The sequence below is a fragment of the Nomascus leucogenys genome, chromosome 12 (assembly GCF_006542625.1).
Source record: "Nomascus leucogenys isolate Asia chromosome 12, Asia_NLE_v1, whole genome shotgun sequence".
Lineage (NCBI taxonomy): Eukaryota > Metazoa > Chordata > Mammalia > Primates > Hylobatidae > Nomascus > Nomascus leucogenys.
This window is the reverse complement of record NC_044392.1, coordinates 19,212,015-19,227,512: the sequence shown is the minus strand read 5'-3', so window position 1 is coordinate 19,227,512 and position 15,498 is coordinate 19,212,015. Positions and strand designations below refer to the sequence as shown.

The 15,498-nt window shown below is 38.7% G+C and overlaps 1 protein-coding gene and 1 pseudogene across 1 annotated transcript in view; one reads left to right on the top strand and one right to left on the bottom strand.

Annotated features, from left to right (window-relative positions):
- The window catches only part of LOC115837501, a 31,562-nt pseudogene extending 31,241 nt beyond the window's left edge, over positions 1-321 (bottom strand).
- The window catches only part of FAF1 (Fas associated factor 1), a 511,769-nt gene that overhangs the window by 205,218 nt on the left and 291,053 nt on the right, over positions 1-15,498 (top strand). Inside the window, exons 5-6 of the mRNA XM_030823889.1 lie at positions 4,365-4,456; positions 10,080-10,171. Of these exons, the coding sequence (XP_030679749.1) occupies positions 4,365-4,456; positions 10,080-10,171 (184 nt within the window). The remainder of the gene's footprint in view (positions 1-4,364; positions 4,457-10,079; positions 10,172-15,498) is intronic.

Below are 15,498 nucleotides of genomic sequence, written 5' to 3'. Positions count from 1 at the left end.
ATGTTTATATGTGTTTGGTATAAAAACTGTGACTTATTTTTCTACTCATTGCATAAACAGAATGATCCTTTGTCAGCAGTGACATTTTTGAAGGCCAAGATTAAAGTTTTTGCTTCCACAACTATAGTGTTGAACCAGAATTATTTTTATGATAGTTAATCACTATGCAAAGTGCGCAGATAGGGATCTTTTTAAGGAAAGTTAAAAAGTGTCATTGAGACCATGAATAATTGCATTGTAGCATCGCTTACTTAGGTAGTTGTGTTCCCATAGAACTTGTGTATCATAAGTTCTCCCTCCACTCTTCTTTTTATTCGTCATCATGGAATTATTTTTCTTCTTTTAATATGTAATATAATCAGTCTTTTTGGTATTCACGTACTTACTATAAATGGAATTGAATTATATTTTAATCTGAAACTGTAGACTAGCAGCAACCTCACATAAGCGGATATATGAAAGATAAGTACATTCTGATTCACTGATCTTTAAAATAGTGTAGTACCAGAAATCAGCTGATTAATGTATAAGTAGATTTGATTCTTGAAAAATAATTGTGGGGCACAGAGAAAATTGTGATTTCTCACTGTTTCTCATTAGCATCATGTCTATTTTTGCTTTTTTAGCTTTCAGTCATTTTTCTTTTTTTCTTTTTCTTTGAAACAGAGTTTCACTCTTGTCATCTAGGTGCAATGGTGCAATCTTGGCTCACTGCAGCCTCTGCCTCCCACGTTCAAGTGATTCTCCTGCCTCAGCCTCCTGAGTAGCTGGGATTACAGACATGTGCCACCACGCCTGGCTAATTTTTTGTATTTTTAGTAGAAACAGGTTTCACCATGTTAGGCAGGCTGGTCTTGAACTCCTGACCTCAGGTGATCCACCTGCCTTGGCCTCCCAAAGTGCTGGGATTACAGGCATGAGCCACCACGCCTGGCGTTTTTCTTTACTGTATAGAGTATCCTTCCTTATTTTGGTTTGTCTGTCCTTCACAGACCAACTATACTTCAAGTTTGATTTAAGTCTCATTTCTCTCACAAAGCTTTCTCTGACTATCTGATACAACCCATTTGTATTAGTCTGTTCTGGCAGTGCTATAAAAAAATACCTGAGACTGGGTAATTTATAAAGAAAAAAGGTTTAATTGGTTCACAGTTCTGCAGGCTGTACAGGAAGCATGGCAACATCTACTTCTGGTGAGGCTTCAGGGAGCTTTTACTCATGGCGGAAGGCAAAGCCGGAGCAGACATTGTCACATTGCCAGAGCAGGAGGAAGAGAGAGAGGGGAGGTGGCACACACTTTTAAACATCCAGATCTCATAAGAACTGTATCACAAGAACAGCACCAGAGGGGGAAATCTGTCACACATGATTCAGTCACCTCCTACCAGACCCCACTGCCAACACTTGGGATTATAATTTAACATGAGTGGGGATGCAAATCCAAACCATATTATTTCACCCATATCCCCTCCCAAATCTCATGTCCTTCTCACATTGCAAAATACAATCATCCCTTCTCAGCAGTCCTCCAAACTCTTAACTCATTCTGGCATTAAAAGTCCAAAATGTCATCTGAGACAAGGCTGGTCCCTTTTACCTGTGAGCCTGTAAAATCAAAAGCAGGTTACTTACTGCCAAGATACAATGGGGGTATAGGCATTAAGTAAATACTCCCATTCCAAAAGAGAGAAAATGGCCAAAAGAATGGTGCTGTAGGCCTTGTGTAAGTTCAAAACCCAGCAGGATAGTCATTAAATCTTAATGTTCCAAATAATCTCCTTTGACTCCATGTCTCATATCCAGGATACAATGATGCAAGGGGTGGGCTCCCAAGGCCTTGGGCAGCTACACCTCTGTGGCTTAGAAGGGTTCAGCTTCCATGGCTGTTCTCAAGGGCTGGTGTTGAGTGCCTCCAGCTTGTCCAGGTGCAGGGTATTTAGTGGATCGATCATTCCAGGGTCTGGATGATGGTGGCCACCTTCTGACAGCTCCACCAAACAGTGCCCCAATGGAGACTCTGTGTGTGTGGGGGTCCAACCTCACATTTCTTCTCTGCACCGTCCTAGTAGAGATTCTCCATGAGGGCTCTGCCCCTGCAGCAGGCTTCTGCCTGGACATCCAGGCTTTTCCATATAGCATCTGAAATCTATGTGGGGGCCCCCATGCCTCAACTCTTGCATTCTGTGCACCTGCAGGCTTAACACCACATGGAAGCAGTGGCCCAAACAGTACCCAGGTTCCTTTGAGCCATGGCTGGATATAGAGCAGCCAGGATGCAGGGAGTAGTGTCCTGAGTCTACGCAGGGTGGTGAGGCCCTGGGTCTCCCCCACCTCCTAGGCCTCTGGGCCTGTGATGGCAGGGGCTGCTGTGAAGGTCTCTGAAATGCCTTTGAGGCCTTTTCTTCATTGTTTTAGCTATCAGCACTTGGCTCCTCTTTACTTATGTAAACTTCTGCAGCCTGCTTGAATTTCTCCCCTAAAAATGGGCTTTTCTTTTCTGCCACGTAACTGGGCTACAAATTTTTCAAACTTTTACACTCTGCTTCCCTTTAAAATATAAATTCATTGGCCGGGCTCAGTGGCTCATGCCTGTAATCCCAGCACTTTGGGAGGCCAAGGCAGATGGATCACCTGAGGTTGGGAGTTTGAGACCAGCCTGACCAACATGAGAAACCCCATCTCTACTAAAAATACAAAATTAGCCGGGTGTGGTGGTGCATGCCTGTAATCCCAGCTACTCAGGAGGCTGAGGCAGGAGAATTGCTTGAACCCAGGAGGCGGAGGTTGTGGTGAGCCGAGATGACGACATTGCACTCCAGCCTGGGCAACAAGAGCGAAACTCCATCTCAAAAAAAAAAAAAAAAAAATTAAAAGAATATATATGTATATGTTCGTTTCAGGTCATTTCTTTGCTCACACATATGAGCACAGGATACTAGAAGCAGCCAGGCAACATCTTGAATGCTTTGTTCCTTAGAAATTTCTTCCTCCAGATATCCTAAGTCATCATTCTCAACTTCAAAGTTCCACAGATCTCTAGGCAGGGGCACAATGCCACCAGGTTGTTTGCTAACACATAACAAAAGTGACCTTTGCTCCAGTTCCCAATAAGTTCCTTATTTCCATCTGAGATCTCCTCAGCCTGGACTTCATTGTCCATATCACTGTCAGCATTTTGTTAACAACAATTTGATAAGTCTCTAGGAAGTTCCTAATTTTCCCCCATCTTGTCTTCTGAGCTCTCCACACTCTTCCAGCCTCTGCCTATTACCCAGTTCCAGAGATGCTTCCACATTTTCAGGTGTCTTTATAGCAATGCCCCACTTTTCAGTAGCAATTCTGTTAGTTTGTTTTCACACTGCTATAAAAAATACCTGAGACTGGATAATTTGTAAAGAAAAAGGGTTTGTCTCACTGTTCCGTGGGCTTTATAGGAAGCATGGCAGCATCTGCTTCTAAGGAGGCCCAGGGAGCTTTTACTCATGGCAGAAGGCAAAGTGGGAGCAGGCCAGAGCAGGAGGAAGAGAGAGAGAGGAAAGGTAGCACACACTTTTAAACAACCAGATCTCCTGAGAACCCTGCCACAAGAACAGCATCAAAGAGGGAAATCAGCCCCCTATGATCCAGTCACCTCCCATCAGGCCTCACCTCCAACACTGGGAATTACAATTTGACATGAGATTTGAGCAGGGCCACAAATTCAAACCATATCAACATTTTTTTCTTTTCTGAAATTCTTGTTGCTCTTCTCTTTAACACAATTTAAATTGTCTCCTATATATTATTATCTATATATTATCTATATATTAGCTTTATTATTTTTTGTTTTTAATTTTTTGAGATGGGGTTTTTCTCTTGTCACCCAGGCTAGAGTGCAGTGGCACGATCTCGGCTCACTGCAACCTCTGCCTCCTGGGTTCAAGTGTTTCTCCTGCCTCAGCCTCTTGAGTAGCTGGGATTACAGGTGTGCGCCACCACGCTTGGCTAATTTTTTTGTATTTTTAGTAGAGACAGGGTTTCAACAGTGTTTCACCATGTTGGTCAGACTGGTCTTGAACTCCTGACCACAGGTGATCTGCCCACCTTGGCCTCTCAAAGTGCTGGGATTACAGGCATGAGCAACCACACCCAGCCTAGCTTTATTTTTTAGTTTCATTAATGTATGCTATCTTTTGTCATCCTCAGATCCTAGGGCAAGATAAGATAAATAATATTATTTCCCATTTTATAGATACAGAAATATTCATCAGACAAATGTCATTGACTGTACACTGTATGCCACATATTAGTGTTAGCTCTGGATATGGACAAATGTTAACTGTGTTATTTTGTTAGTAATATTTGATCTCTTCTTATTTATACAGGAGAGATTAAACAGATTCTAGAAAATGAACTTCAGATACCTGTGTCCAAAATGCTGTTAAAAGGCTGGAAGACGGGAGATGTGGAAGACAGTGTGAGTTTCTTAATTGCATAGAAATAAAAGAAAATTAAGTTATGCCATTGATTAAATGATACGTAAAAATTGGTTTTAACTAATGTTGTTACATATGGCAGAAGTAGATTTGGCAATAGTAATTTAGTTTAAGGAATCAGCAAGTAGTGTTTTCTAAGCTAAAATATTTCACGATAAACCAATAACAATTGTAAATGAGTAGATTTGTAAATGAAAACAGTATATGGCATGCTTTTCCTATTTCTAACTTTTAAAGGAGTTTGGCCCTTTTTCTGAGAGGCTTTACCTTTTTCTCAAACCTCCTAGAGTATCAGTGAATGCCCTGGAATAATAATTTTCTGAGCAATTACATATTGGTCCGAAAGAAGTCACATGCAGTGTATACATTTATGTGAAGTACTGATTATGGAACAAAGATAATAGGAAATTTTTTAAACTTGGAGAATTTAAATAAGAATGTTGTTTTCCTTGTTGACTTGGATAGTGGCAGGTGCATGGAATGAATTATATTTTAGGAATTTGCAGAGAGTATTGCAATTTTAAGGAAATAGTTGCTATTCTTAGGGATCCAGTAGCAACCTCAGATACAACATTTTTTTACACACTTTTTTTTTTTTTTTTGAGACAGTCTCGCTCTGTTGCCCATGCTGGAGTGTAGTGGCATGATCTTGCCTCACCGCAAACTCTGCCTCCTGGATTCAAGCAGTTTTCCTGCTTCAGCCTCCCAAGTAGCTGGGACTACAGGTGTGTGCCACCACGCGCAGCTAATTTTTGCATTTTTAGTAGAGATGAGGTTTCACCATGTTAGCCAGGCTGGTCTCAAACTCCTGACCTTGTGATCCGCCTGCCACGGCCTTCCAAAGTGCTGGGATTATAGGTGTGAGCCGCCGCGCCCGGCCTTACACACTTTTTTTTCTTCCAGAGAGAGTGGAGAAAGAGGGAAAAAAAAGTGAGTTAGTTCTAGAGTTTTAGATGTTGAGGTGGAAATAATTATTGAATGTTTTCACATTAGTTACTGGGTCATTTTAATGGCCAGGCATAAACTTAGAATTTTCAACTTTTGGCTGGGCGTGGTGGCTCACGCCTATAATCCTATCACTTTGGGAGGCCAAGGCAAGTGAATCACCTGAGGTCAAGGGTTCGAGACCAGCCTGGCCAACATGGTAAAACCCCATCTCTACTAAAAATGCAAAAATTAGCTGGGCGTGGTGGTGCGCACCTATAATCCAAGCTACTCGGGAGGCTGAGGTGGAAGAATTGCTTGAACCCACGAGGTGGAGGCTGCCATGAGCTGAGATCGTGCCACTGCACTCCAGCCTGGGCGACAGAGCGAGACCCTGTCTCAAAAAAAAGATAAATAAAAATAAAAATAAAAAAACTTCAACTTTTGGTTCAGTTCTTCTTCGTGAATGGCTTCTTGCAGTCATTGTGCTTATAAGTACTTACATGTGAGTTCATTTGAAATTTGGAGATGTTCTGAGTATTTCAGTGAGATATTTACAAGAAGTTTGGGTTGGCAAGATACAGGTAAGTTTAGATGTGCTGTATTAGGTGTCAGCAAACTTTTTCTGTACAGAGTCAGATAGTAAATATTTTAGGCTTTGTGTGCCATACAGCTACTTAATCACTGCTCTCTTAGTGGGAAAGCAGCCATAGACAATATGTGAAGCATCGAGCATAATTATGTTTCAGTATGTTTATGGACGCAGACATTTGAATTTTATGTAATTTCACATGCCATAAAATATTCTTTTGATTTATTTTCCAACCCTTAAAAAAAGTGAAAACCATTCTTAACTCACAGGCCATAGAAAAACAGGCAGCAGGCTGGGTTTGACCCACAGGCCATAGTTTGCTGTCCCCCGCTGCTGTTGATGCATGGATTAAAACTTTTTAAAAGTGCTGACTGAGTAAATCAACAACCTTGACAGAAAGAAAACAACAAAATGAGTTCGTTTTTGTAGTTATTTATTCATTCATTCATTGAGAAACCTTTGGGTATGAATCAGTCAGCTGGGTGGCGTGGCTCACACTTGTAATCCCAACACTTTGGGAGGCTGAGTCAGGCAGATCACTTGAGGCCAGGAGTCTGAGATCAGCATGGACAACATGACAAAACCCTGTCTCTACTAAAAATATAAAAATTAGCTGGGCGTGGTGGTGCACACCTGTAGTCCCAGCTGCTTGGGAGGCTGAGGCACAAGAATCACTTGAACCTGGGAGGTGGAGGTTGCAGTGAGCTGAGATTGTGCCACTACACTCCATCCTGGGAGACACAGCAAGTCTTTCTCCCTTGCTGCCCCCGCCCCCCCGCCCCCCAAATTTGAACACAGCCTTGGTTACAAATACTTTAATTTACTTCTTTCTTCTTCTTTTTTCTTTTTATGAGATGGGTTCTCACCCTGTTGCTTAGGCTGGAGTGCAGTGGTACAATCATGGCTCATTGCTGCCTTGACCTCCTAGACTCAAGTGATCCTTCTACCTCAGCCTTCTAAGTAGCTAGTACTATAGATGTGCACCATGCCTGGCTAATTTTTTTTTTTTTTTAATTTTTGTAGAGGGTCTTGCTATGTTTTCCAGACTGATCTTGAATTCCTGGGCTCATGCAGTCCTCCTGCCTTGGCCTCCCAAAGTGCTGAGATTACAGGCATGAGCCATGGCACCCAGCCTCAGTTACTTATTTCTGTGTACTCTTCACTAGGTGATTTCTGCTATTCCCATGCCATTAATTTTCTGATTGCCTCCAAATTTATATTTTCAGCTCATACTTTTTTGAATTTACATATCCAAACTGGTAATTGACTTTTGTACTTGTATATCTTATTGTTGTCTCAAACTTAACGTGTTTAAAATGGAACTCTTGATTTTCCCTCCTATGCCATATCTCTACCAATCTTCCCCCAAGAAGTAGCAGAATGATTATAGCCACTGTTGAATCCAAAACTGTGGCCATCAGTCTTTTCTCATTTCTTACAGCACCTAATCCTTTGGTAAATTCTATAGATTCGATCTTTAAAATGTATCTCAACCATGGCCACTTTTTAGTATTTCAGTTGCAACTGCTTAATTCAGGCCATGAGCATCTCTTGTCTGGTGCAATATGGTAACTTCATTATTGTTGTCTCAGCTTCCTTTCAGTGTTTCTTCCAGTGCATTCTCCACACAGCAGTCAAAGTGATCTTTTAAAAACATAAATTGAATTATATCACTCCCATTAAAACACAGCTTTTTTATTACATTTCAAACAAAATTCAGACTACCCACAGTAGTTTAAAAGGTATTGTATTACCCCATTCTCGCCTCTACAACATCATCTTGAGCTTTTCTTACTCTCATTTTCCATGCTCCAGCCACAGAAACCTTTTTTGAAATCTTTTAATAGGCTCAAGCTCTTTACATCTTTGTTTGACAGATGCTATTCAACTGCCTGGAATGCTTTACCTCCTCTTCTTCACATGGGTGTCTCTTTTTCATCCTTCAAGTCTCAGCTTAAGGTTACCTTCTCCAACAGGTTTCTGTATCTGATTTGGTCCCACCCCAGCATTCTCCATCACGCCAGTATTAATAGAGGGACCATATCTGTTTCTTTCATCATCGTATATTTAAAGCCTGGCGTAACAGACCTGAAATAAATGTTTATGGGATGAATGCATGAGTGACTGACTTAAGGAAAGTATCCATTTTATTTAATCTTTCCATATGTGGTTTGATGGGAAAATTTAATAGAAAATCTTTGGATAGTGGCATGGAAAAAGAACAATAATGACTTGATCAAATGGCAAGCATTTACCAATAATTCATAAACTAAAACAATGAAAGACAAAAAGAGAAAAATAATTTGTGTGTATGTGTGTGTTGTTTGTTTACATGTTAACTCTATAGAGATAACTCATCAATTTCAAAAGGATATCACATATTTGACATAAAGTTTCAGGATGTCCATGTCTCCTGGTAAATTGTAAAGTTATAGGTAATTGCCAAATGCAGTGTTTTTTTCAAACCATGGACCATAAACCGTTAGTGGATTCAGAAGTTAATTGAGTGGGTTATAGTCAGCAGCATTAAACAAAAACAAAAAAAAAAACAGAAGAAGAAAGAAATGAAAAAAGAGAAATGAATACAATAGGAAACACCAGACTGTATTTCAAATAATAAGGGTAATTATGTATTTCTCTTCATTTAACACATAACTAATATGAGTCAAGAGTAAGTCTCAATACCCTTGGATTAAGACTACACACTTAATCAGCTGAGTCCTCTCATGGAGGGGTTAAGAATAAGTTCCTTATGTTCCATGCTTGTGTAAGATTGCCCCTCCCCAGGAAGGAATATATTCTTTCTCTATATATTTTCATAGTTTGCCTCCTTCACCTTTTAAGTTTTTGCTCAAATGTCACATTCTCCAAGTGAGACCCACCTTGATCACCCTGTTTAAAATTGCCAAGCTCCCCAACCCCACATTCTTTATCCCCCCTTCCCTGCTTTATTTTTAGTCAAAAAATTGTCACCTTCAACATTCAGCTATATAGGGTTACTTATTTTATTTATTCCTACTCAAATGTAAGCTCCCTAAGATCAGAGAATTTTATTTTAGGCTATTCTGTTCAATGCTGTATTCTCAGTGGCTAGAGTAGTCCTAGTACAGAGTAGGCGGCTCAATAAATATCTGTCAAGTAAGTGCATTTCCTGGCTTATGATGTAAAGGTGTACAATGTATTTCTTAATGTGTATTGGTGTCAAGAAACGTTTGAAGTACTTCAGCAAGTTTTTACCTTCAGGTTAGGAGTTTGAAATGTATGTGAGTTTTCTGGCAAAGAAATTTAGTGAATGAAATTTTCTATGCTTACCAAGATAGTAGGTCATATGTAGTCCAATAGTAATTTATTCATTCCAAAGAGTGAGAGCTTTAACAAAAAAGATATCTGGAGTAAAAGATATATAGGTAACATTGGAGACCTCATCCAAGTTACTTAACCTCTCAGGCTATATAGCTTCCTATCTATAAAATCATTGGCTTGAGGTGCTCTCAGTAATCTTTTCAAGGTCGAATGATCTCTGAAAACCTATATTGCCAATTTTTGCCATGATGACCCTGAAACAAAGTATATATTAGTTGCAAGGATGTACTTCTTCAGTGAAAAAGTAATTGAGTCCCAACTGTGTTCTTATCTGTTTGTATTGCTTCATGAGCTAAAGAGTTTATATATTAACATTCAGGTTTATGCTAATTTATTTTGTATGTGTGTGTCTGTGTATATACACACACATATATAAACACACATATACATATGTATCTGTGTGTATATAAACACATATATAGACACACATATATGTGTATACATATACATATATAAAATAAACTTAGCATAAACCTGAATGTTGTATACATATAATATATATAGGTATATAGCCATATTTCCCATATATATGTATATATTATATATATGGACAATAAGGTTACTTGGATTCAGTAGTTCTTTTGCATTACCCTATTTAGGAAATTATCAAAAGATGAAAAAATCAAACTACAAAATTAACAATTTTTCAAGAATTACAGGAAAAATCAATAATGAATAATCAACATAATCAACATTCATTTTTTGCTGTATTTTTTCTTTTTCAGACGGTCCTAAAATCGCTGCACTTGCCAAAAAACAACAGTCTTTATGTCCTTACACCAGATTTGCCACCGCCTTCATCATCTAGTCATGCTGGGTAAGTTGTTTATATTTCCTGGGAACCTGAAATGAAAAGCTCAGTTGTTAAAATTGCTGTAAGTTGTATATAAACATCAAAATTAAATCAAATACAAGTCTTGTTGAAACTTGACCTTACCAACTACTATGAAGTATATCAAGTTTGAAACAATTTGGTCTGGATAGTTTGTTTTAATGGTATAATCCTCTTATACCACTTTAAAATCTTTAGCAGAACTCCAGTATAATTTTTAAAAATTGTCAGAATGGTACTTCTCTGACTGAAGGGAAAGGATTCAAGTTGGAAGGAAGAGAAAGTATAAATGGAGTTCCAATCTCTCTCATTGCTAAAGAAGACATACCTTTGAGGAAAATTCATTGAGCTCTGCAGAGTAAAGCTTGAAAAACACTGATACAATTTTTTTTTTTTTTTTTTTGAGACGGAGTTTCACTCTTGTTGCCCAGACTGAGGTGCAATGGTGCGATCTTGGCTCACCGCAACCTCTGCCTCCCGGATTCAAGCAATTCCCCTCCCTCAGCCTCCTGAATAGCTGGAATTATTGGCATATGCCACCACGCCCGGCTAATTTTGCATTTTTAGTAGAGATGGGGTTTCTCCATGTTGGTCGGGCTGGTCTTGATGTCCCGACCTCAGGTGATCCACCCACCTTGGCCTCCCAAAGTGCTGGGATTACAGGCATGAGCCACTGTGCCTGGCGATATAAATTTTTTATTAAGATTTTCTCTCTGGAATAGAGGGTCTCATTGTTTTTTCAGTTGTCACAGTGGAACTCAATACATTTATACAATGATCACATGATTTTAATTTTTAATTATACATTACGTTTTTTATTGTTTAATGAAGCAAACTGACCTATAGTGGATGATTATGCTAGTGATAATAACTTTTATGAGGAATCTTTTCATACAGTATTATTCCAGAACTATGTTTAAGTTATTTTTAGATTTTCTGTTGTTGATACAAATTTTTCTCTTTTAAATACAACAACTTGGCCGGGCACGGTGGCTCACGCTTGTAATGCCAGCACTTTGGGACGCCGAGGCAGGCGGATCACGAGGTCAGGAGATCGAGACCACGGTGAAACCCCGTCTCTACTAAAAATACAAAAAAATTAGCTGGACGTGGTGGCGGGCGCCTGTAGTCCCAGCTACTCGGAGAGGCTGAGGCAGGAGAATGGCGTGAACCCGGGAGGCGGAGCTTGCAGTGAGCTGAGATTGCGCCACCGCACTCCAGCCTGGGCGACAGAGCAAGTCCGTCTCAAAAAAAAAAAAAAAATACAACAACTTGGTGATTTTTTTGTGGTAGGGAGACTTGTGTCCCTCAATTTTGAATATTGTCAAGCTTTCCCCCCACCACTTACCAAATAGCTTGATTTTTAGGTAGATAGTAGCAAAAATAAAATTAAATTTGGCTTCACTGAAGTAGAAATCACTGAACTGAAAAGTTAAATCTTGTGTAGTTGTATTCGATGGTCTGTTAATAGTTTGTTTTGGGTTAAGAATTTAAAGAGTTCTTGGATTGCTCTTTATTTTCTATGATTAGACCGTATGTTAATGGAAGTGGAATTTGCACACAGTTACAAAATTACAATCTAGAAACTTATGGTCCATGTGTTTATAATAATGTTGATGTAAACCTCAGATGAGATTAATAAAGAGTTATAGGTATGGTTCTGTATCTAGTCAGGTAGAACATTATTTTGTAGGTTAGTTAACAAAGTGTAATCACTGTCATAAAATATTTAATCCACATAATTAAAAGCAGACAGGAGATATCATTGTTTATAATCTGTTACTTTCCAGTAGCATGATTAAATGGATTTATCAAAATGTCTTCCTGGGCTGATAGAAATGTTCTTCATTGCCATGTAGCTGACCTTAGTTTGATTGCCAGTCACTCACTCCCTAGGCAAGCAGGAGTCTACAGTGCTGCTGAAATGCAGTGTTTATTGGAGAATGAGTACTTTATCTAGCATTAAAATATACTTCTCTAGTTGGCTTTGTGGATTTTTACCAAGTTATAATGATTCTTTTTTTGTATTGGAAGAATAAGAGAGAAAAATTCAAAGGTGAACAAAAAACGTAGTGGGAGGAGGGACAAATGGAGACTCCTGCTAATGTAAAAGTCATGTTAATGTACTTTTTATTAACACATAACTTAAAAGCCAGGATTTACTTCTTGTAGTATGTTTATTCAATATATCTTTCTATAAAACCAGAGATTTTTAAAATAGCATATATATTGAAAGCTGATTTTGTGGGAGACAATTTAAAAAACAAAACAAAATCCATGCAGAACCTTAAAAGCTGATGGTAATAATTATTTTTAAGTTGTGAGTTTTATTTTGTGACTCATCAAATAAAAATATTTTGACATCTTTTTTTTCTTTCTTTCTTTTTTTGGAGACGGAGTTTCGCTCTTGTTGCCCAGGCTGGAGTACAATGGCATGATCTCAGCTCACTGCAACCTTCGCCTCCTGGGTTCAAGCGATTCTCCTGTCTCAGCCTCCTGAGTAGCTGGGATTACAGGCGCCCACCACTACGCCTGGCTAATTTTTGGTATTTTTAGTAGAGATGGGGTTTCACCATGTTGGACAGGCTGGTCTCAAACCCCTAAACTCGGGTGATCCTCCCACCTCGGCCTCCCAGAGTGCTGGGATTACAGGCATGAGCCACTGTGCCCGGTCACTTGACATCTTAACTATATAATAGAATCAAACAAACAATATCCTAGTAAGTTATATAGCATATCATATTATCAAAAATGGTAGACAGATAAACTTGCTTTGTACTAGACTTCATAATGAATCAAACTGATTTGCATTTGCAGAATTTTGTTATAATTGATAGATTCTTAGAAATCTTATTTGTAATTTGTAACTTAATTTATAATCTAAAAAGGAGAAAAAAGATAATTATGATTCTAAGTGTTATATTTGGGAATTGGCAAATGAATATAACAACTCTGTAAATGGTAGAGTAAAATGGGAAGGTTTATGTATATATTCTTGCATTTGCATATATTACCTCACTTACAATTCTTAAGAATTTGCATGAAATTTCAGTGTGCGAATTCACTGTTAGTTACAGTATATTATTAATCACTTAATATAATGTAGATATAAAATAACATGTTGGCTGGGCACATTAGCTCATGCCTGTTATATAGCCTCCCAGCACTTTGGGAGGCTGAGGTGGGAGGATCACTTGACAGTAGGAGTTTGAGACCAGCCTGGAGAACATAGTGAGACTGTATCTCTACAAACAATTTTTATGAAATAGCCGAGTGTTGTGGCATGCACCTGTAGTCCTAGTTGCTCAGGAGGCTGAGGCAGGAGAATTGCTCGAGCCCAAGAGTTCGAGGTTACAGTGAGCTGTGATCATGCCACTGTACTTTAGCCTGGGCAGCAGAGCAAGACCCTGTCTCTAAATAAAATAAATAAAATAAAATAGTTATTAAATTGTTCACTGACGAACCATCCCACTCTTAAGTTTTGTTAAAGAAGTATACATACAGAAAACTGTATCTCAAACCATGCCCTATTAAAAAACAAAAAACAAAAAAACTTCTTAACTTGATTTTACTGCCACTAGGGGGTGCCTGGTAATTGAGTCTTTGTATTAATGTATAATTTCTTTCTAGGGGAAGAAATGGTATAAACCAAGAGCAGCAAAATTACCATATGAGTGCCTATAATTATAAACTGAATGTTTTTAAAGTAAATTATGTGTTTCAGAAAACAGAATTTCAAGCTTTTGGAGAATTGAAGAGCAAACTCTTAATCATAATCTTTATAACAGTTGAAAAGCATTTTAAGCCCTTTTAAAAAAGAAATCAGATTTCACTAATTAATTGAAAGGGTGAAGCAGTACTCCAGTGGCCTCTATGATACAACTATAAATTCTGTTATAAATCACAGTAAAATTAGGAAGGAGAAAACAAACTGTTAATTATACTGTTTCATATTATTATAGGAAAGATTTAGTTCATCAATGACTTATTGATTACTTAATAAAAACAAGCTGTGTCCTCAGGTAGCCTGTAACCTATTTATTAAGATGATTAGGCCTTTTCTTAAGTTATTCCTGTATAGAAAATATTCTTAGATACCAACTCATTCCTGGTGTTCTTTCTGATTGCTTCACCCAGATTCCTTCCTAAACTCTTCGTTTCTTCACCTGCTCTAAATGTTGGTATTCTAGAGAGTTCTCTTCTTAACAGTCTTTCGTATTGTACCTTCTCCCTGATATCTACTCTCAACTCTTCAATTTCTAAATATGTATAGATAACTTACAGATCTCTATTTAGCAACTCACATGTCCCAGTTGCCTGTGGAGTTTTTCATTTGTGTGTGTCCTATCTGTAATTCAAAGTCATATGTCTCTGTACTACTACATGTGTTTTTCGTTTCAAATGTCCAACAGTATAAAATACTGAAGTGTATTCTAACCAAAATGTTGATTATTAAAAAAGCCATTGGGTTGGGAATATAAGTAATTAATAACTTTGTTAAAATCATTTTTGGTAGAATGGTGAGAATGAGAATCCGATTATAGTAGATTTTCATGGAAAAACAAGAAATGAAGAAATGATTACTGTTGTTTTCAGAAAACTTGATGGTGAAGGGAAGGAGAAGTTGAGGGAGAAGTCAAGGTAAGATACTAGAGAAGTATTGGAAGCACAAGGAGTAAGAGACAGCAAGTAGGAAAAATGTAAACAAGTGAAACCAAAATAGAAAATGTGGCCAAAGACTGAGTGCGGTGGCTCACGCCTCTATTCCTGACACATTGAGAGGCCGAGGTGAGTGGATTGCTTGAGGTCAAGAGTTTGAGACCAGGCTGGCCAATGTGGTGAAACCACATCTCTACTAAAAATACAGAAATTAGCTGGGTGTGGTGATGCGCGCCTGTAACCCCAGCTACTTGGGAGGCTGAGGCAGGAGAATTGCTTGAACCCTGGAGGTGGAAGTTGCAGTGAGTTGAGATTGCAACACTGCACTCCAGCCTGGGCTGCAGAGCAGGTATGGAACTGTTTTAGTTTGCTAGGGCGGCTATAATGAAGTACCATAGACTGGGTAGCTTAAACAACAGGCATTTATTTCTCCTTGTTCTCGAGTTTGGAAATCTCCAAGATGAAGGTTCCAGTAGAGTCATTTCCTGTTGAAAGCCCCCTTCCTGGTTTACAAACCCAACATCCTGCCGTGTCCTCATATGGCAGAGAGAGAGAGGAGAGAGAGAGAACTCTGGTTTCCTTCCATCTTTTTATAAGGACATCAATCCCATCAGATTAGGACCCAGCCCTTATGACCTCCTTTAACTTGAATT